At 41.2% G+C, this 26,192-nt stretch overlaps 2 protein-coding genes across 4 annotated transcripts in view; one reads left to right on the top strand and one right to left on the bottom strand.

Annotated features, from left to right (window-relative positions):
- Rbks (ribokinase) overlaps positions 1-12,822 on the bottom strand; it is a 101,324-nt gene extending 88,502 nt beyond the window's left edge. For all 3 annotated transcript variants that reach the window (XM_004669402.2, XM_045150091.1, XM_045150090.1), the window contains exon 1: positions 12,698-12,822. In XM_004669402.2, the coding sequence (XP_004669459.2) occupies positions 12,698-12,786 (89 nt within the window). In that variant the 5' untranslated portion in view covers positions 12,787-12,822. The remainder of the gene's footprint in view (positions 1-12,697) is intronic.
- A 255-nt stretch (positions 12,823-13,077) lies between these two features.
- Babam2 (BRISC and BRCA1 A complex member 2) overlaps positions 13,078-26,192 on the top strand; it is a 442,166-nt gene continuing 429,051 nt past the window's right edge. The window contains exons 1-2 of the mRNA XM_004669403.2: positions 13,078-13,183; positions 17,264-17,414. Coding sequence (XP_004669460.1) covers positions 17,287-17,414 — 128 coding nt within the window. The 5' untranslated portion in view covers positions 13,078-13,183; positions 17,264-17,286. The remainder of the gene's footprint in view (positions 13,184-17,263; positions 17,415-26,192) is intronic.

The following is a 26,192-nucleotide window of genomic DNA, read 5'->3' as shown; positions in this document are numbered from 1 at the left end:
TGAAAAATAAAATAAAACATTGAGTTATGCTTTGAATAATTCTCAACTGATTTTGGCAAAGGTTTGTCTAATCCTTAGCTCTTTTTGTAAATTTTATTTATTTATTTATTTATTTTTTTGTGAGAGAGCAAGAGCAAGAGCAAGAGAGAATTGGTGCCCAGGGCCTCCATCCATTGCAATCTAACTTCAGACATGTGTACCACCTTGTGTGCATGTGCAGCCTTGTGCATTTATATCACTTTGTATGTCGGACCTGGAGAGTTGAACATGGGTCCTTAGGCTTCTCAGGCAAGTGCTTTAACTGCTAAGCCATCTTTCCAGCCCAACTAATCCTTATCTTTTCCAAGATAAAAAGTCATTTGATTCTAGATGCAGCTACTGTCAATTTTATACTTTAGCCAGACATGGGCATCTTTTTACAATGTTACAGCTTTAACCTCTATTTACTTGTTATTTTAAGTGTATATTCATGTTTTAGTGCAGGCGTGCACAAGCTATGATATGTGTGTGGATGTCAGAGGATAACTTTGGGCACTGGTCCTTGCCTTCTACCTTTTTCTTTTTAATTTGGCTTTTTGAGGTAGGGTCTCACCCTAGCCCAGGCTCACCTGGAATTCACTATGCAGCTTTTCAGGATGGCCTCAAACTCACAGTGGTCCTCCTACCTCTGTTCCTGGGTGCTGGGATTAAAGACATGAACTACCATGCCTGGGGCCTTCTGTTTTGAGACAGGGTTTCTCACTGTTTACCATTACAAGTGTCCAGGTTAGATTCCCTAGTATCCACATCAAGTTAGATGCACAAAGTAGTGCATGCATCTGGAGTTTGTTTCTATTGGAAGAGGTCCTGGTGCAATCATTCTTTTTCTTTCTCTTTTCTTTTTTCCTCCCTCCCTGCAAATAAATAAAAGTATTTAAAAAAATCACAGGGCTGGGGAGATGGCTCAATAGTTAAATGCACTTTCTTGCTGAGCCTGATGGCCTGGGTTCAATTCTCTAGTACCCACATAGAGCCAAATGCACAGGGTGGTGCATGTGTCTGGAGTTTGTTTGCAGTGGCAGGAGGCCATGGTGTACCCATACTCACTTACTCTGTCTTTCTCTCACAAATAAATAAGTAAAATATTTTCTAAAAAATTAACAAAATGCTAATGGTAAATAACTATAAAACCAAAGTTTTATTTTTATTTTGCCAATTAATTATTGTAAAAAGTTAAATTCCAAAATTACTTTTGTCGCTACATTATAATTATCTAAGCTACATCTTCCTGCCATCTGCTGGTGTAGTTTAAGGAAATAAAAATGTATTTTAATTTTATCCTAAACAAAGCATAATTAGAAAGATAAGTCACATGAGAAAAATAATGTATTCTGGAATTGATTATTAAATTTTAATTTATTTACTATTTCTGGTTTTTAGTGATCATGCTTCTTCCCATCATTATAAATAATCATGAACTGATTATATCATATCAGAACTTAACATTAATATGGTTGTAAGCTAGTCTAGGTAGGCATTTTCATTACCTATGTTTTCAAGACAAAATGAGAAGTCAGAAAAGTACTGCCTTATCAAAGGTCACATACCAATGAGGGTAGGTCGCCAGCCAGGAAACTGCCCTGAAAGTGCCAGGCAGACTGCTGGATGCCAAGGAGGCATGCCTAGGCTCCAAATGCTGGTCTGTCATCAGCCAGAGAATTGTATGGACAGCACTGGGGGACTTGCTCAGTCCTAATCACACAGGCCCAGGCTCTAGATGTGGTGTATTTCCAGGTTCCCAGGTGATAGGCACAGGCTACTCCTGCACCCAACCCAGACATGCCTGAAGCCACTCAGGGAAAGGAGGAGTGGGACACTTGTGATAAGCTCCCTCCCTGGCCCAACCAGACACAAGCCCAGGCTGCCCATCCTGGAGCAGGCTAAGGAGGTCAGGCCACTCGGCACAGGCCTGAGGGAAAGTGCCCAATAACAGCACCTCCATTCCTGGAGCAAAGAGGCCCAGCCCACTGGGCCCAGGCCCCCTCACCCTGGACTGGAGTAGACCACCTGGAGTATTCTAGGCTCAGGCCCATGCAAACGAGGCACATGTCTGTTACTGGAGCAGTGCCAGCTCCAGTCTACCCTGTGGCCCCCAGTGGAGCTGCTGTTGTAACATTCTTGGCAAGACAAAGGGATTATCTCCAGATGGGCAGACACCAATGCAAAACAAATAGCATAAGACACCAAGGCGCTGACATCCTTGCTAAGAATGCCCAGTGCCATAGTTGAAGCCTCCAAAGAGGAACTCCAGACAAAACATTCAATTAAAAACACAACTGTGATAAACATATAAAACAACCTTAAAGACGACATGAACAAATGCCTGAATGAAGTATAAGACGATTAACTAAAAGAGTTCGATAGACATCTGAATGAACTCAAGGAGGACACAAACAAATGCCTGAATGAATTCCAAGAGAATCCAGACCATCAACTCAACACAATGAGAAAGTCAAACTAAAAAAGTTATAATACAGACATGGAGACGCTTAACAAAAAAGTTAATGGAAATCAAAAATGAAAAAGAACTCAATTGACAACCTTCCTGTAAAGTCTTATCAATAGAATAGGTCATGTGGGGAACAGAATACCAGGGCTTGAAGAGAAGGCACAGGAAATAGATTGGGCCTACAAAAATGAATAACAAGTTTTTAAAAAAGGTACAAACAAGCCGGGTGTGGTGGCGCACACCTTTAATCCCAGCACTTGGGAGGCAGAGGTAGGTGGATCGCTGTAAATTTGAGGCCACCCTGAGGCTACATAGTGAGTTTCAGGTCAGCCTGAACTAGAGTGAGACCCTACCTTGAAACCCCCCCCCCAAAAAAAAAGGTACAAACAAGCTGGGGAGATGGCTTAGTGGCTAAAGACATTTGCTTGCAAAGCCTGTTGGCCCTGGTTTGATTCCCCAGTTACCATATAAAGCCAGATACACAAAGTGGCACTTGTGTCTGGAGTTTGTTTGCCATGGCACAAGGCCCTGGCATGCTCACATTCTCTCCTACCCCTCTCTCAAATAAATAAAAAAAGTACAGAGCATGAGAAATTTGAGATACTTTAAAAAGAACAAATGCTTTTTTTTCTTTCTTTTATTAGGGGCTACAGGTCAAGGGCATAGAAAATACTTTCAAAAAAAATTACACTGGGAAATTTTCCAAATCTTATGAAAGAGAGGATCATTCAGGTGCAAGAGGAATACAAGACTCCACATAGATAGGACCAGAAAAGAAATTTTCCATGTTACATTCAAGTTAAAACACTAAACACAGAAAACGAAGAAAGAGTACTAAAGCTGCAAGAGAAAAACAGCTCATCTTACAAGAGGACACCCATCAGAGTAACATCTAGTTTGTCAATAGAAACTCTAAAAGCCAAAATGGCTTGGGATGGAGTATTTAAAATACTGAAAGACCATGGCTGCCAACCCAAACTACTACAAGCAAAATTATCCCTCATAATAGAAGGTGAAAGAAAAGCTTCCCACAATAAAAGCTGACTATATGAATATATAAGAACTAAGCCAGCCCTACAGAGACTACTACATGGAAAGCTGCACACTAAGAGAAGCATGAAAAGGATACTACATGAGGGAAAAAACAACAATCAAAAGTAGAACAGTTGTTGAAGTAGAGGAAGATCAAGAAAACATCAAACTACAAAATAAGCAAGAGGACAGGGACTAACTCAGACCTTTCAGTCATAACTCTGAACATCAATGGACTCAACTTCCTAATCAAAAGACACAGATTAACAGACTAGATCAGAAAACAGGATCCATTCATCTGTTGTTTTCAAGAAGCCCACCTTATCATTAAAGATAGACATTACTGGGTTGGACAGATGGCTTAGCGGTTAAGCAGTTCGAGACTTGATTAGCCAATACCCATGTAAGCCAGATGCACAAGGTGGTGCATGCATCTAGAGTTCGTTTGCAGTGGCTGGAGGCCTTGGTGTGCCCATTCTCTCTCTCTTTCTTTCTGCCTCTTTCTCTCTCTGTCTGTCTCTCTCAAATAAATAAATAAAAATAAACAAAAAAGTTAAAAAAGATAGACATTACTTTATTGTGAAAGGATGGAAAAAGATATTCCAAGAAAACTGAAATAGGATAAAAGCAGATTTGGCTCTACTAATATCTGACAAAATAGACTTTAAACCAAAAATAATCAAAAGAGACAAAGAAGGCCATTTAATACTCAAGGGAACAAATCAACAAGAGGGTATTACATCCTAAACATAAGTACCAAACACAGGTGAACCTAATTTTATAAAGCAAAATCTACTAGACATAATGAAGTCAAACATAAACCCCAACACAATGAGTGACTTTAATATCCCCCCCTTTTTTTTTTTTTGAGGTAGGGTCTTGCCTGGGGCTGACCTGGAATTCACTACGTAGTCTCAGGGTGGCCTCAAACTCATGGTAATCCTCCTACCTCTGCCTCCCAAGTGTTGGGATTAAAGGCGTGCACCACCACACCTAGCAATATTCCACTCTTTTCAACAGACAGATGAGCTGACATAAAGACACAATGGAGCTAAATGAGAACATAGATCAAATGGATTAACAGACATCTACAGAACATTCCATCCAAATTCAACATAATATACATTTTCCAGCAGCTCATGGAACTCTCTCTAAATTAGATCACATATCAGGATACAATGCAAGTCTCCACATTTTAGGAAAAGTAACATAACTTCTTATATCCGATCACAATGCAATAAAGCTAGAAATTAACAAGTGAGTAACAGAAAATATATAAACTCCTGAAGACTGAAAAACACGCTATTGAACAATGAACAGAAGGTTGAGGAACTCAAGGAGGAAGTAAAAGAAATTCCTTGAATTGAATTAAAATAAAAGCATTACATACCAAAACCTATGAGACACAATGAAGGCAGTACCAAGAAGAAGTATACAGCTCAAAATGCCTACACTATGAAAATACAGAGATCTCAAATAAGTGAAGGCTTTGCAGAAACAAGAACAATCCAAACCAAAAAGTACCAAACAGAAAAAAAATGATGGCAGAAATCAATGAATTAGAAATGAGAAAAACACTGGTGTGATAGCACACACCTTTAATCCCAGCACTCAGGAGGCAGAGGTAAGAGGATTGCTGTGAGTTCAAGGCCATCCTGAGGATACATAGTGAATTCCAGGTCAGCCTGAGCTACAGTGAGACCCTACCTGGAAAAACAAAACAAACAAACAACAAAACAAAACAAAACAAAACAAAACAAAACAAAACAAGGTGGATGGCAAGGACATACGTGCCAGGTTGTGCTCTGACTTCCACACATGTGCTGCATATGTGCAGCCCAGCCATACATTCACATGTACACATACCACACACACAAAAATAAATACTTAAATAAACAGTTCTTGGGCCCAGAGACATAGCTCTCTTGGCAACGTGCTTGCAAGCATAAAGGACTTGAGTTTGATCCCTAGTACCCACACATAAATGCTAGGAGTGGTGGGGTGCCCTTGTATCCAAACTCTGGGGAAGCAGAGACAGGCAGATCTCTGTAGCTTGCTGTCTAGCCTAATGGGTCAGCTGGAGGCTGATGAGAGACACTCAAGAAGAGGTAGACAGCATGCTGGGGATGCTACTTGAGGTTGTCCCCTGGTCTCCATACCACCTGTACATACACGTGCCCACATAGGATATGAACACACACATCACACATATACACTTAAAATTTTTGTTTTGAAAAGCCAGGTCTAGTGACCCATGCCTTTAATCCCAGCACTCAAGAGGCTAAGGTAGGAGGGTTGCTATGAGTTTGAGGCCAGCCTGAGACTACATAGTGAATTCCAGGTTAGTCTGGCTAGAGTGAGACTCTACTTTGAAAAACAAACAAACAAAAAAAAAAAATAAAAATAAAGAAAAAAAGCAATTATTCACTTCTTTATAAATGACTCAGTTTTAGGTATTCAATCACAGTAGCACCACAAAATGAGTGAGGTCACATTATCTACAAGCATTCTTGCACTCCACACATGCTCACTGATATTTTGTGTGCATGTGTGACCTTGCGCACTTGTGTCACCTTGTGTATCTGGCTTACATGGAACCTGGAGAGTTGAACATGGATCCTTAGGCTTCACAGGCAAATGCTTTAACCACTAAGCCATGTCTCCAGCCTATTTTTAACCAACACAACCAAATTAACTTTAGTTTTAAAATTTTTATTTTATGAAACAGGGTCTCAAACTTAAACTTGCTGTGTAGTTGAAGCTGACTTTGAACTGAGCCTCCTGTCTTCACCTCCCACGTGGTGGATTGCAAATGTGCATCCCATGACTAGCCCTGACAGACTTTAAAATTGAGATTTTATATAATATTTGGTAGAGTAGTTGGTTGAAAACTAAGGTAACTGAAAATCAGAGCTATATATCTCACTTCAAAATGAAGACTTGTAATTCGAACATTCTTCCCCAATATGATGGCTCTCACCATTAGTAAAACTATAAAATATGTACCCACATGTAAATACATGCAAAATATAATTTGAGATGAAGAACTGTAGTTGTTGAAGATTATTTTATCTTCACCATAAAAGGAAATCCAGTGCCCTAATGTTATATTTTTGGGAAACAAACCAAAAAACAAACTAAAATGCCCCTCCAACAACCCTCCCAACACCTAGAACAAAAACAAAGAACCCTCAAGTTTTTATGTAGAAAACATGTCAACTTTATATATATTTCATTGAAATCAAGTTAGTCACATGAAAATCGTGAAGAAAGTACAGCAGGGCACACAGGGATGCTTTAAATGCTCATGTGAGGATTTTAAGATCTCAAAGAAGTCCCTATAAACATTTGTCATAAGAACCTGATAGAATCCAAAGAAAGCTTTTCCTTTCATACAATTGACAGAGAATTTTACAATGTGATTAAAATATATTCAGTGAGGCAAATTTTAATTTAGTTTGAACAAGTATGAAAGGACTCCACTGGGATCATCTCAGATCCTTTATGGATACTCATTCCATCTCTAGCATTTACTCCTCTGTGATGTTTTCCCTGTGCACTCACAGAATTTTCCAGTCAGCCATCTTTCTTGGACTCTAAGTTCCTCTAGAGTCATGATCCCTGATGTCCTCTGAGGTATCCCTAGTGTAGAAACTTTCCAGTATTCCCATATTACATAAAAGTCATCTAAACAAATTTCACTGAAGGTCCCATCTTATTTGTTTGTTTGTTTTAAATTATTTATTTGAGAGAGGGTCAAGGAGACAGAATGGGTGCACCAGGGCCTCTAGCCAATGCAAACAAACTCCAGACACATGTGTCACCTTGTGCATCTGCCTTACATGGGTAGTAGGGAATTGAACCTGGATCCTTAGGCTTTGTAGGAAATCACCTTAACTGCTGAGCCATCTCGTCAGCTCTAAAGAGCCCATCTTAACTTTTTCTCCCCAGAAGGGACACGAGAGTCTAGGACACAGTATATCACCATTCATTCTTATTCATATTATGTCCTCTCTCTCTTTCTCCCCAAGCTGGCCTCGCACTATGTAGCAGAGGCTGGCCTTGAATTCCTGATTCCCCTGCCTCTACCTCCCAAGCACAGGGATTACAGGTGTTTATCACCATACCCAGCTTCTTTATTGCCACTTGTGACTTCTTTTTTTAAGAAACATCTATTTTCACTAAAGGGATCAAAATTAACCAATTTCTCATATATGATTTATTTTGGTTTTAGGGAATACAAGTGACAGAAATGTATTTTTAAAAAGCTGGGTGTGTGTATTGGAGAGATGACTTAGCAGCTAAGGTGCTTGCCTGGGAAACCTAGTGACACAGGTTAGATTCCCCAGTACCCACCTTAAGCCAGATGAACAAAGGGGTGCATACATCTGGAGTTTGTTTGCACTGGCTAGAGGCCCTGGAATGCCCCCCCTCAAATAAAATAAATAAATAAATAAAAATAGCCAGGAAAGGTGGCTCACATCTATGATTCTAGCACTGACTGGGCTATGGTAGGAGGATCTTGAAGAGTTCAAGTCCAAAAGACACCTAGCCTCAAAAAAAAAAAAAATAAATAAAATTTAAAGAAAGATTTGCAAATGATAAGCAACTTTCAAAGCTAAGTTGAGGGCTGGAGAAATGGTTTAGCAGTTAAGGTGTTTGCCTGCAAAGCTAAAGGACCTCAGTTCAACTCTCCAGGTCCCATGTAAGCCAGATACACAAGGTGACACATGCATCTGGAGTTCATTTGCAGTGGATGGAGGCCCTGATGCATCCATTCTCTGTCTGCCTCTTTCCCTCTCTCAAATAAAAAGAATTTAAAAACTAACTTGAAATAAGTGTAGAAATGAAAAATGGTAATACATTTCTCTAGTATTTGGAAAATTTGAATTTCACTCTAACATTTCTTTGATTTTTACTTTCCTGAAAATGTGACTTTAAAGAGAATTTTCTGACCTATAGATGATGAGGCTTCTGGTGAGACCCAGGTTACAAAGCACTGAACCATATCAAACACATGTAATTTTTTTAGGTATGAAAACAAAATTGTGCCATGTCCTCCACCTCCAATCCAAGGTTTTTATTGGGCCTGATGTACCTCCAAGGGAGGTAGCACAGATGAGCACATCCTAGCCAACTCCTGTTCCTCTCTCCCCCACAAAAAATAAACAAACAAAACCCCCAAATAACAACAAAAAAACCCCAGCTAATCTAGATTCATTGCTTCATTTACTTTGGGTCTAAAAGGCTTCTGTTTCATTTATTTTCCTAGCCAATTGAGAATTAAGCAATCATTTCTTGATTTGCCAAGGATCAAATTCAGATGCTTAGATGAAGAGGCCTATCTCTCAAGCCATCAATTTTCATGGGCAGCATGTAAAGGGATAACACAGGGGTTAGTTGACATCAGTCTATTGCTATGGAAACACGTTTATATTAAACTAGTCTCAAAGTAAATTTTAGAAGTTCAGAGATTGAAAGGGAAGCAGGAAGAAAAATGTATTCTCTAAAAAGTTGAAGTGCCCATGATTCCAGACCTCAGTGATCTCATCATGTCTTACAGCTTTAAATACTAAGGAGTACACCAATGACTCAAATTTATATTTCCAGGCTGGTTCCTCTCCTCTGAATTTCCAACTCATGTATCTGCTTGTTGACTTCTTTGATTGGATGCACTCTGAGGTCATGATAAAACTCTCTATAAGGATTTTTCTGCTCAGTCTCCTGCATTTCTCAGAAAAGGTCAACTTCCCCTTGCAGTTGCAAAGGCCCCAGAACTTGGAGTAATCCTTGACCCATCACTTCTGTCAGCTCTGCCCCCTCAAGATAAAATCAAAAGATGTTGCTACCCACTCACAGTGCTTCCAAGCTCCCACCAGTTCTTGCTTGGATTACTGTGATCTGCTCTAGATGTCTCCATTTTGACTGTCTTCCTTTACTGTGTTCCTCAGAGTCCTGTGGTCTCATTAAAAGCTAAATCATTGTGTCACTACTCTGCTCAAATCTAAAGGCTTTCATTCATTCAGAGTATGATCCAATGTTCTTTAATCACTCATTACTGACCTCCACACTCTGTTCTTCAGCTAGAGGATTCCTTCTTGTTCACTGCACAGTGCCTCTGCACCAGATTCCTTCTTGTTCACTGTGCAATTACTCTGCACTGGATTCCTTCTTGCTCACTGTGCTTGCACTGGATTCCTTCTTGTTCATTGCAGTGTCGCTGCATATGCTATTCCCTTTGCTTGGAGTACTTTTTTCTCAATTATGTATGTATGGCTTTCCATTAGGTCTCTATGCAAAAATCACTTTTCAGTGGGGTTTTCTTCGACCAAGGATCTAAATTTAGCATACTTATCCTCCTGTCATTATTCTTCTCTGTAGCATTTATCTTACATCCCATGTAATTTGCTTACATTCATTGATACTGTCTCCCTTTGGAACATTAAGTTTGTGGCTGGGGAGATGGAAAAGTGCTTGCTGTGCAAGCATGAGGAACTTTGTATCTCTGGGGCTGGATGGCTGGTCTTAATCAACGAACTATAGGTTTAGTGATACCCTGTCTCAAAAATAGGGTTAGGGTAGTGATTGAAGAAGACACCTTATGTTGACCTCTGGCATCCACATACATGAACACATACACACACATACCCCCCATAAAGAATGTAAGCTCCATGAAATACAGAATTTTGTCCATGCCTTTTTTTTTAACCTAAGGTAGTACCTGACACATAGTGTAAATTCAATAAAAATTAAATAACTGAAAAGGTTATATATTTATTTAATAGGGAAGACTTAATAAATGTGTGATTATTCAAAGTCTGTGAACCTAATACCTAAACATATTCAGGATGTTTCATAGAAATTTAGCTTTGGAGGAACTCTGAGCTTCTTTTTTTTTCTTTTTGGTTTTTTGAGGTAGGGTCTCACTCTAGCCCAGGCTGACCTGGAATTCACTATAGAGACTCAGGGGTGGCCTCGAACTCATGGCGATCCTCCTACCTCTGCCTCCCGAGTGCTGGGATTAAAGGCGTGCACCACCATGCCTGGTTTTGAGCTTCTTTTCTTTTTTTTTTTTTTATTAAAAAAAAAATTTTTTTTTATTATTTATTTATTTGAGAGCGACAGACACAGAGAGAAAGACAGATAGAGGGAGAGAGAATGGGTGCGCCAGGGCTTCCAGCCTCTGCAAACGAACTCCAGACACGTGCGCCCCCTTGTGCATCTGGCTAACGTGGGACCTGGGGAACCGAGCCTCGAACCGGGGTCCTTAGGCTTCACAGGCAAGCGCTTAACCGCTAAGCCATCTCTCCAGCCCTTGAGCTTCTTTTCTACATGAAGAGGCTTGACTTATCTTTGCAACATGATTTTGAGACAGTGCTCCATTGTAGTCCAAGCTGGCCTCAAATCTGCTAAGAGAATGACCTTGACTTCCCAAATTTTGGAATTATACGTGTGTGCCATCATACCCAATGCAACATGAATCTTCAGAGAAGGAAGAGGACAATGATAAATACAGATGGGTTAAGTAATGGCAACTCTTTGGCATGTTGAGTAAGCTAATAAATATTAACTCATTAATATATATGCTTTGTATTCATAGAGAACTGAAATTAAAAGTGAAAAAAAAAGTTGCTCATTGATTGAATTTGTAGTTTTTGGCACACAGAAATGTAATATATAAAGAAAGTTGGATTTGGATGTCATCCAAAAAGGCTTATTTATTGACGCAGTTTTATTTCTAAAGTTATCCTACAGTGCAGGCATGATGTTCAGGCCCGTTAAATTTAGGGATTAAAATAAGGAAGAGTAATGAAGACACTATGTTTAGATATGAAAATGAAAAATCTTTAATTATTCCTTATCATCTTGGAAGATAAACAATGAATACAGACTATAAGCTTTCACATGAACTATAAAGGAAAAGGACATTATTGGTAGAGTGATTGAATGGAAAGGTAGGGGCTGGGTGACCTGACCTCCAGCTTTTATTATGCAGCAAACTGGCTGTGACTAGGCATGAAGTATTTAAGTTCTTAGTCACCATACCTGTAAAATGTGAGGATGGGGGTGAAAGGATTAAAAGTTCTTTAAGTAGTATGATTTATTTTTTAAACTTCAATCCTACAGTACTGGTGTGGGTAGAATAACCTCAAAAGATGTTACCACCTCTAGAGAGTCACATTGTAACCCCTGGAACTTGCAATTACGCTGTACATAACAAGGGGGAATAAAGGTTGCTAATAAGCTACTGTAAAGTAAGGAGGTTTGCTGGGTGTGGTGAGGCAGAAGTAGGATCATGGTGAGTTCAAGGCCACCCTGAGAATGCATAGTGAATTCCAGGTCACCCTGGGCTAGAGTGAGATGTTACCTTGAAAAGAAAGAAAAAGGAGGTTTGATGGTTCTCTGGTTGAGTCCGATGTAATCCTGAGAGTTCTTCTAATAGATGCCATGTAAGGAAGATCTATCTAACCACTGCCAGTTATGACGACAGGGCCCTGACCAAACAAGTCATAAGGAATCGTCAACACGGGAGTCCAACCTTGTGACACTGTGATATGATAACATCTACAAATGTGTTGGGCTGCATTCATAGCTATTCTGGGACACATGGGACCCTGTGGGTCACACAGTTCGGTTGCCTGCTAGGAAATGGAAAAGAAAATGAATTGTCTGTCTGCTTGTAAATAAATAAAATATTTTTTAAAAAAAGCCTGAGGTGCAGCTCAGCAGTAGAGAACTTGGCCTGGCAGGTTCGAGGCCCTGGGATCAATACTCACCACTACAACCAACAGCTTAAACAATTCTGCTGTTGCCACATACTCTGACTACCCCGGGGTTTCTGTCAATCACTGTTCTGGCCCCTACCGGTCTCTCCTTTTCACACCCCATCCTTTCCGTGCGGGGTTTGGTTAGTTGCTCATAAGCATTCCAAGCAAGATTACATTGGGCACGTGAAGACCCTGGGGCTGTTTGGGGGCAGGAGAGTGAACGGGCGAGCCAGGCCCTCCGGTGAGTGAGGCGAACAGCAACACCGCGGGTCCGCGGCAAGCAAGCCCGAGACCGTCACGTTGATCTCCGCCGGGCGCCCTGGTGACAACACGCACGTGGGTCGCGGCCCACAGAGCCCTCACGGGCCCGTCCGCACGAGCGCCACGCGGGCACAGGCCGCGCACTAACCTGACCAGGTCGGTCATGCAGGAGCCCACCACCACCACCAGCGCCGCCTCGTCCTCCTCGGGCCGCCCGGGCTCCCCAGACGCCGCCATGGCCCAGCCGCGGTCCTCGCACTGCCCTCTGCCCTCCGCCCCAGCCCGTCCCCGCCGCCGCTGGCCAGCCCTCCCTGACGACGCGGGATCGCGCGCCCGGGTGCCCCAGGTCACCCGCCCGCTCCCGCCCCGTCCTCTCAGTTTCCTCAGGGATCGCTCCCCCCAGGCTCCCCTCGGCCCCCGCCCGGCTCCGAGGCGCTGCGGGGGGCGCGGGCGCGGGCGCGCGCACGCCGCCCGGGCTCCGCAGGGGGGGGCCGTGACGTTCCCCCCGGGGAGCGCGCACGCCTGTCTCCCCCAGCGGTGCGCGCGCAGGTCGGTGCGTCGGGTCGGGGGCGCGCTCGGGGAACGTGTACCCCGGGTAGTGCGTGGCCTGTAAACCGAGCCGACAGAGTTCCAGGTACCCGGACTGGGGCTGGTGTGGGGAGGTTGGATCCCGAGGCGGCGGCGGCCTCAGGACTCGCCCAGTGTCCGGGAGACGAGGCCCTCGTGGCAGATGCCCTGCTCCCTCCATCACGCGGGACCCTCGGCCATGAGCATCCGCCCACCCCCGAGCCTGCTCCTGGTCCGCGCGGCCGACCTCTCCTCGGCCCCGGATGAGGAGGAGGGAGACAGGCAGTGCGCCCTTTCAGACTCCCTTGTGGGGCCGACGCGGCTCCTCCGCCGCCCCCGCCCCGCCCCGCCCGGCGAAGGTGCCTAGTGTTCGGATCGCCTCCCCGGCGCCACTTTCTGCGTGCGCCCGCGTGACGTGGTCGTGATGCGGCGGGAGGCCACCCGTCTTCCGCTCCATGACGTCAGCGGGGCACATGTTTCCGTGTTTGTCATCCTAGCTAATTGCTTGTTCACGTCTTTGTCATCCCCCTCTCCCCCAGACAGCCCACCCAGAGGACCTTATGTGACCCTGTGTTGCGGCAGCAGACCTTCACAGAAATTGTGCTTTTGCAATTTATTTAGTCAGTAGAAAACATCAGGAAATACAAATTGCAGAACCAGCATTCAAGAGAGGCTGGCTACCAAAAATTCCTTTCTCCCGGCAGTCTATTATGATGCCATTTGTGTGTGACTGTGCACTCCAATCCATGTCCCTGCTGGGCACCAAAGGACCATAATCTTTGGCTCTTCAAATCTTTCCTTTTGAAGTCAGTGTAATTTTTCATCCATCCATCCATCTATGTATCTATCATCTTTTTTTTTTTTTCCTGAGGTAGGGTCTCACTCTAGCTCAGGCTGACCTGGAATTCACTATATAGTCTCTGGGTGGCCTCGAACTCATAATGATCCACCTACCTCTGCCTCCCAAGTGCTGGGATTAAAGGTGTGCGCCACCACACCGGGCTAGTTTTTGATCTTAGAGAAGTCACACCTCCTGACTGAAACATCTTAATGCTGCATGAAAGCTTGCACATTCAAAAACAGACATTCATGCCTCAGATATGATGCAAGTCACCGTGGTTGCTGAAGTAAAATTGGGAGGCCCTTACTTTAGTATGGGTTGGCTTCTGGGAGCAGGGTTGTTTCCTTTAGCATTTAACTAGTAAACCTTCCAGGCCAGCTCCAGCAGTAGTCCAGTTTGTATCTGGTTTTAGAGAAGACATTTGTTTAAACTCATGACTTTGTCTTCATATTTAACAAGATTTATGCTAAAAAAATCACTTTGATGCTTTCTCTCTAGTGACCAGTGTTGGTAATGTTTGACAGGAAGAGAGGGGTATTCCACTTGGAGAGAGATTGGGATTTGAATTCATTCTGCTTGTTAGGCATGTGACATTAAATGTTACATTTCCTGGCAACCGTTCGTCTTCTTATCTGTAAAATGGGCACAGAGTAGTGGGGGAAAGATTGAAAGAAGAGAGTATTATACTGATCACACTGAGGTGTCTAGAATGTGTTACTTTTGTTTTTCTTTCTAGACAAATGTGAGGTAAAATAATAAGTACTATGGAAAAAAACATGTAAGACTAATCTTGTCATGTGAAATCCTTCTGTCTGCCCCTCCCCTCCCCCAGAGGAGTATTCTTGTTTTGTATATGATCTAAATGAGCATCCCTCGAGGAATTGTGACATTAGTGGATAGGAATACAGATAGAAATACTGTGAGACTTATTAAAAAAAAAGTCTTCATCATGATATCGTTCAAAAATGGTTACTGGCTGGGCGTAGTGGCGCATGCCTTTAATCCCAGCACTCGGGAGGCAGAGGTAGGAGGGTCCCTGTGAGTTCAAGGCCACCCTGAGACTACAGAGTTAATTCCAGGTCAGCCTGGACCAGAGTGAGACCCTACCTCAAAAAAAAACTCACCCCCCCCCCCAAAATGGGAATTAAAAACCCACCTTACTGCCCAGGTTGTGAAGAGTACTGTGTATAATGTATAAGTGATACAATAGCATGAAATGTCCATGATTCTTATGATTGATGGCACAGTGCAGTCTATTCTTTGTGATTACCTATTAGAATGCTGGGGGGCAGATTATCTGCTAAGGGGTCAGAAGAGGAGCTTTTTAAATACTTGTAGCAAGGATGATTTGGTACTTAAGTATACAGTATAGAGTTTTTACCTTCTTAGAGGCACTTCTGGGAGCCGTCACAATATAGGATCACAATGTAATTTGTTTTGAAAGATCTGTGTAGTGTTTTTATTTATTACTATATAAAATGATAATACAGGGCTGGAAAGAATACCCAGTGGTTAAACGGACTTCCTTGCAAAGTCTGATGGCCTGGGTTTGATTCCTCAGTACCCATGTAAAGCCAGATGCACAAAGTGGCACTAGGCCCTGGGACACTCATTCTCATTCTCTCTGTCTCTTTACTTGTAAGTAAATAAATAAAAAATATTAAAAATAATAAAGTGATAAAATGAACACTAGTTTTTGGCAGGTACTTGTGAGTCCTGTGCCATAACATATGAAACCAGAACCAGAACAGCAGTTACTTTAAAATTTAAATTATTTATTTGTAAGGAAAAAGAGTATAGGTGCGTCAGAGCCTCTTTCTGCTGCATGTGAACTTCAGATGCATGTGTCACTTTCTGTAACTGGCTTTTCATGGTGCTGGGGAAACAGACCCAGGCCTTGAAGCTTTGTAAGCAAGCACCTCTAACTGCTTAGCAATCTTCCCAGCCCAACAAGTTACTTTTAAGTAAAAGTGACTTGAACTTTGTTATTGATGTGGAACTATCCTTTCAGACTGAGAAAGACAGTGGTCATTAGAATTGACCTATTTGCTTCTGAAAGTAGAGGTTTTCATTTAGAAGGCTATTAGGCATTGATGTACTCCCTCCTATAGTTCTGTGAGTTTCTAAGTGATCTAAATATTACTGGTGTTGCTTTTGTATTTTCAAATATAAAGACTTCTCACTGCCTTAAAACCAAACATGGAAAGATTCATATTTGTCTTTGTTGCTTAATATCTGGATAGGCCTATATTTTCTTTTTTCTTTTGGCTTTTTTGAGGTAGGTCTATACTCTAGCCCAGGCTGACCTGGAATTCACTATGTAGTCTCAGGGTGGCCTTGAACTCATGGCGATCCTCCTTCCTTTGCTTCCTGAGTGCTGGGATTAAAGGCCTGCACTACCATGCCCAGCTTTATATTTTAATGATTAATTGTTAAATCCTAAGATTCTGCTACATTTATTTCCCCTATCATTTGTGTATTTGAGAGTGTGTATGCATGTGCCTCTGTGTATCCCTGTGAAGGCCAGAGGATAACTTCTGGTGTCATTACTCTCAGGTGCAATCCACCTTTCCTGAGACAGGGTCTCTCCTTTGCTCCAAGGAGGGTATATTATATTCTCTCCAGTCCAGATATTCTGCCAGCTTTAGTTCCCTTATTTATTTATTTGCAATTATTTAAAAAGTATTTCTATTAATTACTACTTTATTAATTTCTTCAAATTTACCACTTGCTGATTTATTCATTATTAAGCATGTTGTTATATGCTTAGTGTATTCCAGTTGTTTTTCTTTTTTTTAAAAAAAACATGGAGGTATTTATATGACATTGTGGATGGATTTATTAAGAAAGCTATGTCAGCAAAAATGATTTCTAGTAAGTAACACTTGCAAGCAGGTTATGTGTGCTTTAGAATTTTATGTATCATTGCCAACCCAGTTCTTACTTCGTGAGTGAACAGTTGTGAGAGTGTTGGTAGTGAGCTTCTTGGTCCCAGTGAAAGTAGAAGGGCCAGGTGTAATATAGGGGAAGGCAGCTCTAAGTACAGTGGAGCAGTATAGAACTTATCTTTGGAAAGGGGAGCAAATTGTACCTCAAGGGTTTCTTCGGTTCCTGAAAAGCAGGGGTGTAGGTGGTGTCCCAAGTAGCTGAGCAACAGGACCTAGTTCTGGGATTGCTGGAAGAGGCCACTGTGAAGATGGGGTAAAAGCATTTGCTCATGCAAGAGACAATTCTGAGCAGCCAGCTTACAGGAAGTTCACTCTAATCCTTTGCAAACTGATCACCATTCTTCTCTTCCTATTTCAGTGGTGACTTCCAGTCAACTTGAAATGTCCCCAGAAGTGGCGTTGAGCCGCATTTCTCCAATGCTGTCCCCATTCATATCTAGTGTGGTCCGGAATGGGAAAGTGGGACTGGATGCTACAAATTGTTTGAGAATAACGGACTTGAAGTCTGGGTATGTACCAGTACTAATTCAGTGAATGTACCAGAGCTAGTTCAACTTTTACCTAACAATAAACCTTTCTTAGTGGAGTCATGAAAATTGACTGCCACAGAAATTCAAGTCATCATTTCATCACCTGCCAATTCAACTGGGTTTTGTAAAATTTTTTATATTTATTGTTTTTTTTTTTTTGTAGTGTTGGGTTGAACCCAGGACCTTATATATTCTAGAAAATCAAGTCTGTTTCTGTGGATCCAAACCCAAACCTAATTCACTTAGTTTTATTTAGTTCTTGACATTTTATGCTTTGTGTGTGTGTGTGTGTGTGTGTGTGTGTGTGTGTGTGTGTGTTTTCCAGGGAATGCTTTCTGACTAGAATGTTGATGAGTTGTTTTTTCTCCCTGGCGTATGTCTTTATGAACAGGGTGCCATGTGGGTTTTAGCCAGTATGCTTTTCATTCATTGGCTCGCTTTCTTGTTTACTGCAGTCCAGCGTGTGCGGTATGGACTGGGTTTTCAGATTCTGCATCAGACATCATTTGATAATATCTCCTCATGTGAAAATTATAATAGCTAGCAAAAAGAAGTCATTCTTCACGAAGAGGTTGTGACAGAAAAGTCTCCCACCTGGATATGTTGTTTCAAAAAAACCTTTACATTTTATTTTGAAAGAAAATTAAAGTTGCTGGGCGTGGTGGTGCACGCCTTTAATCCCAGCACTTGGAAGGCAGAGATAGGAGGATTGCCGTGAGTTCAAGGCTACCCTGAGACTCCATTGTGAATTCCAGGTCAGCCTGGGCTAGAATGAGACCCTACCTCGAAAAACCAAAAAAAAAAAAAAAAGAAAATTAAATTTATAGCAAAGATAGAAAAATATTGTAGGAAGCTACTATTATTTTAATATTGATCACTCTAGAGCCCTTGTTTGAGTTTTGCTGGTTTTCCCTTTCAAGTCCTCTTTGGGTACAGGATCCAATGCAGAATACAAAGTGTCAGTTTGTACAAAGTTTCCTTAGTTTCTCTAGACTACAACCTAGACACTTTTGAAGATCTTTGGCTAGATATTTTGTAAAATGTTTTGAAATATTTTGAAACTTCATATGGGTCTCATGTTTTCCTTTGTCAAGATTAGTGTGCATTGTGTGTGTGGGGGTAGGGTCTCACTTTAACCCAAACTGACTTAGAACTCACTCTATCCCTGGCTGGCTTTGAAATCATGGTAACCCTCCTACCTTAGCCTCCAGGGTGCTAGAATTAAAAGCATTTGTCACCCTTCCACCCCCACAAGAGTACCATAGATGTTGCTAAGTGTATCAGATCAGGGAATACCTGATAGTTACATGTTTTTAATTTGATGCTCCTGCTTTAGCTGTCAGAGTGGCTAGATGACAGACACAAGCCACCATACCTGCTTAGCCACACAATCAAGAGTTGCAGTGTTGCTGAGCTGTGGTGTTGGATAGGTTAGGGGTATTCAGTGCCTTTACAATTTACAGAATTTCTAGTTTTGATAGGTTTCTGGAGTATATAACCCTTTGTAAGCCAAGGAGTAACATGGCTCATTTGTTTCAGCTGTTGTCTTTGGGAGGTCTTAGGTGGCCTTGTTACAAATTGACATATCCCTATTATATTTCTAGAAACACTGTGGATTTTTTTTTTTTTTCTTTCCTTGAGGTAGGATCTCACTCTAGCCCACGCTGACCTGGAATTCACTATGTAGTCTCTTTGGCTCTTATGGTCTTTCCACTCCTTCTTCCACAATGTTCCCTGAGCCATGGCAGGCCTGTTGGCAATCTGATTTGGTTTTAAGTTTTTTGTAGCCTCTGGATACTGCTTTGATGTGTTTTGGTTAATCACTGTGTCTGTCACCATTTTCCTGGAGCTGGTTTTCATGCTAGTAGTAAGAGCAGTATTCGTGTTGCTGCTTTGTCTGAAATTTCTCCTGGGCCCTGGCAGATGTACAGTTGGTATGTCTCATGGTGGGCAGTTGGCTATCTTCTTGTTTTATCAATGAATCTTCATTCTTTTCCATTTTCTGTGCTGTCTGTAAAATGAAACAGATTTTCCCACCAAGAGTAAAAGAACAGCTTGGATTAAAGGGGGCATGCAGAATTATTTAAGAGACTTTTGGGTGTGTAAACCCACTCTTCTTCTCCAGAGAGCAGTGGGGGCTTCTCTCTGAGGTCTGTGTTTCCTGACCATGGAATTCTGTTTTGGTTTTCCAGTACCAGATATGAGTTCTTTTCCACTGAGCTGGCCTCATGTCCAATCCGAGAACAGTTTGTTACATACAGAGACTGTGTGCCACTATTACACAAGTGTGTACTTCTTGTTTAGCTGGTTGATTTCACAGTCTGCAGTGTCCTGTGCTTATTCATACTGTTGGTGACCATTGTCCTCCAGCAGCTCCCATAGGGCTTTCCACCGCCATGAGGGCTAGCCAGGAGGGAGCTAGTTTCCTCTTTGGTTCCAGCATGGTATTCCAGTGTCCTGTGACCACAACCTGTGGTGTCTTCAGCAGGTGTCTTTCAGCTTTTAGCTCTGGGAGGTAATCACGTGTTTTGGCAATGTTCCATTGTTTTGATAACCTCATGTTTCTCTCTGGCCAATAACTCACTGTGGGGGTCTTGCCATGTTTTGACCAAGCTGAAGACTTGGATATAAGAAACAGATGTAGTTGGGCGTGTTGGCACACGCCTTTAATCCTAGCACTCAAGAGGCAGAGGTAGGAGGATTGCTGTGAGTTTGAGACCACCCTTAGATATCATAGTGAATTCCAGGTTGGCCTGGGCTATAGCTAAACCCTACCTTGAAAAACAAAAACAAACAAACAAAACCAAAAAAAAAAAAAAAAAAAAAAAAACACCCCAGATGTATGTTCTTCGTAGTAAGGTAACTAAGACTAAGGCAGACAAATACTTTGAATAGAAGGTTGCTTTTTATCTGGTGCTAGCTAAGTATGATGACTCACACCTATAATTCTAGCACAGAGGAGGCTGGGGCAAGAGGATTGCTATAAGCTTGTATTACAGTATGGGTAGCAGAGTGAGAATCTGCTTCAAAAAGGGTGGGCAGCCAGGCTTGGTAGCACCTGATTTTAATCCCAGCACTAGGAAAGCTGAGGTAGGAGGACTGCTGTGAGTTTGAAGCTGGCCTGGAGCTAGAGACTAAGTTCCAGGTCAACGTGGGCTAGAGTGAGACACTACCGTGACTCCTCCCCCCCAGAAATGGGAGCAGGGGTTGCACCTACTGCTCAAGCATGATAGCCTCAGTTTGAAAAAGCCAGGCATGGTCATACACACCTGTGACTCAACCTTGAGGAGGGCAGAGCTAAGATAATCACTGAACCTTGCTGGTCAGTCTGGCTGAAAAACAAAAGTTCCAGGTTTAGTGAGAAACTCTTTTCTCAAGGAAACAAGCGGAAGAGTGATGGAGGTGGACACATGATGTCTCCTGTGGCCTCCATACATGTATGCATAGGCTGTGTACATCTACAAAAAAGTACATACACTATACACACACCTCATTAAAGAAATAGAAATCAGTACCAACATCAAAAAAGCCAGGCGTGGTGGGGCACACCTATGACTCTTCGGCTATGTAGTGGGTTTAGGGTTGGCCAGGGCTACATGAGACCCTATCTCAAAAAGCTCTCCCCTGCAAAAAGATTAGGCATTGTCTTTAATTTCATTAATTTAATAATTATTGACCAATTACTTTTTGTTAGTCATTTTGCTAGTGCTAGGCACTCATTGCTCCTTCTGTTGAGAAAAGAGAATATGGTAGAGAGAAATCTGGTAAAGTTTATAGGCAGATTTATTTATTTCTTTGCTGCTTGGTTTTGCAACAAACTGTAGTTCATGTTAGTCTGAGACTTTCAAACTGGCCCCAAGCTCATAGTAATCCTACTGTCTTAGACTCCTGAGTGTTGAAATTACAAATGTGAACAACCATGCCCGACTAAACTTTTATTTATTTATTTATTTTTTTGGTTTTTCGAGGTAGGGTCTCACTCTGGTCCAGGCTGACCTGGAATTAACTCTGTTATCTCAGGGTGGCCTTGAACTCACGGTGATCCTTCTACCTCTACCTCCCGAGTGCTGGGATTAAAGGCGTGCCCACCACGCCCGGCATGACTAAACTTTTTTTTTTTTTTTTTAATTTTTATTAACATTTTTCATGATTATAAAATATATCCCATGGTAATTCCCTCCCACCCCACCCCCACACTTTCCCGTTTGAAATTCCATTCTCCATCATATTACCTCCCCATTACAATCATTGTAATTACACATATACAATATCAACCTATTAAGTATCCTCCTCCCTTCCTTTCTCCACCCTTTAGGTCTCCTTTTCAACTTACTGGCCTCTGCTACTAAGTATTTTCATTCTCACGCAGAAGCCCAGTCATCTGTAGCTAGGATCCACATATGAGAGAGAACATGTGGCGCTTGGCTTTCTGGGCCTGGGTTACCTGACTTAGTATAATACTTTCCAGGTCCATCCATTTTTCTGCAAATTTCATAACTTCATTTTTCTTTACCGCTGAGTAGAACTCCATTGTATAAATGTACCACATCTTCATTATCCACTCATCTGTTGAGGGACATCTAGGCTGGTTCCATTTCCCAGCTATTATAAATTGAGCAGCAATAAACATGGTTGAGCATGTACTTCTAAGGAAATGAGATGAGTCCTTTGGATATATGCCTAGGAGCGCTATAGCTGGGTCATATGGTAAATCAATCTCTAGCTGTTTTAAGAACCTCCACACTGTTTTCCACAATGGCTGGACCAGATTGCATTCCCACCAGCAGTGAAGAAGGGTTCCTTTTTTTCCACATCCCCACCAACATTTATGATCATTTGTTTTCATGATGGTGGCCAATCTGACAGGAGTGAGATGGAATCTCAATGTAGTTTTAATCTGCATTTCCCTGATGACTAGTGACGTAGAACATTTTTTTAGATGCTTATATGCCATTCGTATTTCTTCCTTTGAGAACTCTCTATTTAGCTCCATAGCCCATTTTTTGATTGGCTTGTTTGATTCCTTATTATTTAACTTTTTGAGTTCTTTGTATATCCTAGATATTAATCCTCTATCAGATATATAGCTGGCGAAGATTTTTTCCCATTCTGTAGGTTGCCTCTTTGCTTTTTTCACTGTGTCCTTTGCGGTGCAAAATCTTTGTAATTTCATTAGGTCCCAGTGGTTAATCTGTGGTTTTATTGCCTGAGCAATTGGGGTTGTATTCAGAAAGTCTTTGCCAAGACCAATATGTTGAAGGGTTTCCCCTACTTTCAAAGTTTCCGGTCTGATGTTAAGGTCTTTAATCCATTTGGACTTAATTCTTGTGCATGGCGAGAGAGAAGAATCTATTTTCATCCTTCTGCAGATATTTATCCAGTTTTCAAAACACCATTTGCTGAAGAGGCTGTCTCTTCTCCAATGAGTATTTTTGGCATTTTTATCGAATATCAGGTGGCTATAGCTACTTGGGCTTACATCTGGGTCCTCTATTCTGTTCCACTGATCTACATGTTTGTGCCAGTACCATGCTGTTTTTGTTACTATGGCTCTGTAGTATAGGTTAAAATCAGGTATGGTGATACCACCAGCCTCTTTTTTGTTGCTCAGTATTATTTTAGATATTCGAGGTTTTTTGTGATTCCAAATGAATTTTTGGATTGTTTTTTCTATTTCCATGAAGAAAGCCTTTGGAATTTTGATAGGGATTGCATTAAATGTGTAGATTGCTTTAGGTAAGATTGCCATTTTCACGATATTGATTCTTCCAATCCAGGAACAAGGGATGTTTCTCCACTTTCTAGTGTCTTCTGCAATTTCTCGCTTGAGTGTTTTAAAGTTCTCATTGTATAGATTCTTTACTTCCTTGGTTAGGTTTATTCCAAGGTATTTTATTTTTTTTGATGCAATTGTGAATGGGAGTGATTCTCTGATTTCATCCTCTGTGTGTTTGTTGTTAGTATATATGAAGGCTACTGATTTCTGTGTATTTATTTTGTATCCTGCTACATGGCTGTAGGTTTTGATCAGCTCTAACAGCTTGCTAGTAGAGTCTCTAGGGTCCTTTATGTATAGAATCATGTCATCTGCAAATAATGTTAACTTGATTTCTTCCTTTCCAATTTGTATCCCCTTTATGTGTGTCTCTTGCCTTATTGCTATGGCTAAGACTTCCAAAACTATATTAAATAAAAGTGGGGACAGTGGACACCCTTGTCTTGTTCCTGATTTTAGTGGAAAAGCTTCCAGTTTTTCCCCATTTAGTAATATGTTGGCTGTAGGCTTGTCATAAATAGCCTTTATTATATTGAGATATGTTCCTTCTATTCCCAGTCTCTGTAGGACTTTTATCATGAAGGGATGTTGGATTTTGTCAATTGCTTTCTCTGCATCTAATGAGATGATCATGTGATTTTTGTCCTTCAACCCGTTTATGTAATGTATTACATTTATAGATTTGCGTATGTTGAACCATCCCTGCATCTCTGGGATAAAGCCTACTTGGTCAGGGTGAATGATCTTTTTGATATACTCTTGTATTCTGTTTGCCAATATTTTGTTGAGAATTTTTGCATCTATGTTCATGAGGGAGATTGGTCTGTAATTTTCTTTTTTTGTTCTATCTTTGCCTGGTTTTGGTATCAGGGTGATGCTGGCCTCATAGAAGGAGTTTGGTAGAATTCCTTCTTTTTCTATTTCCTGGAAAAGCTTAAGAAGCAATGGTGTTAGCTCTTCCTTAAAAGTCTGGTAAAATTCAGCAGTGAATCCATCCGGGCCTGGGCTTTTTTTAGTTGGGAGATTATTGATAACTGTTCGGATCTCCATGTTTGTTATAGGTCTATTTAAGTGATTAATCTCATTTTGATTTAATTTAGGTAGGTCATATAGATCAAGGAAATCATCCATTTCTTTCAGATTTTCATACTTTGTGGAGTATATGCTTTTGTAGTATGTCCCTATGATTTTTTTGAATTTCTCTGGAATCTGTTGTGATGTTGCCTTGTTCATCTCTGATTTTATTAATTTGTGTCTCTTCTCTCTTTCTTTTGGTCAGATTTGCTAAGGGTTTATCAATCTTGTTTATCCTTTCAAAGAACCAACTCTTTGTTTCATTAATTCTTTGGATTGTTCTTTTTGTTTCTATTTCATTAATTTCTGCCCTAATCTTTATTATTTCTTCCCGTCTACTAATTTTTGGTTTGCCTTGTTCTTCTTTTTCCAAGGCTTTAAGGCAAAGCATTAGGTCGTTTACTTGCGACCTTTCTAATTTCTTAATATAGGCACTTAAGGCTATAAATTTACCTCTTAGAACTGCCTTCATTGTGTCCCAGAGATTTTGGTATGTTGTGTTCTCATTATCATTTGACTCTATAAATTTTTTGATTTCCTTTTTGATTTCTTCATTGACCCACTCATCATATAGTAGTGTATTGTTTAGTTTCCATGATTTTGTGTATGCTCTATAGCCTTTCTTGCTACTGATTTGTAGTTTAATTCCATTGTGGTCAGATAGAATGCAAGGAATTATTTCAATTTTCCTGAATTTGTTAAGATTTGCTTTATGTCCTAATATATGGTCTATTTTAGAGAATGTTCCATGTGCTGCTGAAAAGAATGTATATTCTGCAGCCTTTGGATGAAATGTCCTGTATATATCTGTTAGGTCCATTCCTTCTATGACCTCATTTAGTCCAGATGCCTCTCTGTTTATTCTTTCCCTGGATGACCTGTCAATTGATGAGAGTGGGGTGTTAAAGTCACCCACCACCACTGTGTTTGGTGTTATCTGTGACCTTAGTTCTAATAGTGTTTGTTTGACGAATTTGGGAGCCCCCATGTTAGGTGCATATATGTTTAGGATTGTAATGTCCTCCTGTTGGAGTGTGCCCTTAATCAATATAAAGTGACCTTCCTTATCTTTCTTGACTAACGTCGGACTAAAGTCTACCCTGTCTGATATTAGGATAGCAACCCCTGCTTGTTTTCTAGGCCCATTTGCTTGAAACACCGTCTTCCAACCTTTCACCCTAAGATAGTGTCTATCCTTTGTAGAAAGGTGAGTTTCTTGGAGACAACAAATTGTAGGATCCTGCTTTTTAACCCAGTCTGCAAATCTATGTCTTTTCGTTGGGGCATTGAGACCGTTGATATTAAGAGATATTATTGAAAGGTGTGTATTTATGTTTGCCATTTTTGTGTGTGTGTGTGTGTGTTACTGGTTCTACCTGTGCTCTCTTCTGTTAACTGGTATTTGAGTATAGCTTGTTTTTTCTAGGTTCCTTATATGTGTGCTTTTCCTTTTGTTCAGCATGGAGGATTCTATCAAGTATTTTCTGTAGAGCTGGTTTTGTCTTCAAATACTCCTTTAACCTGCTTTTGTCATGGAATGTCTTTATTTCTCCATCTATTTGAATGGATAACTTTGCAGGATAAAGTAACCTTGGTTGACAGTTGTTATCTTTCAGAACTTGGAATATATCACTCCAAGCCCTTCTGGCTTTAAAAGTTTGTGTTGAATAATCTGCTGTAATCCTGATGGGCTTGCTTTTGTAGGTAACTTGATTTTTCTCTCTAACTGCTTTCAATAATTTTTCTTTGGTTTGTGTGTTTGGAAGATTGATTATAATATGGCGAGGGGAGGTTCTTTCTGGGTTTTGTCTGGCTGGGGTTCTAAAGGCTTCCTGTATCTGTATTGGCACCTCTTTCCCAATTTGGGGGAAATTTTCCTCTATGATTTTGTTGAAGATGCCTACTAT

Source organism: Jaculus jaculus, chromosome 5 (genome assembly GCF_020740685.1).
Source record: "Jaculus jaculus isolate mJacJac1 chromosome 5, mJacJac1.mat.Y.cur, whole genome shotgun sequence".
Classification (NCBI taxonomy): domain Eukaryota; kingdom Metazoa; phylum Chordata; class Mammalia; order Rodentia; family Dipodidae; genus Jaculus; species Jaculus jaculus.
The sequence above is the reverse complement of the archived record's forward strand: the minus strand, read 5'-3'. Positions and strand labels throughout refer to the sequence as shown.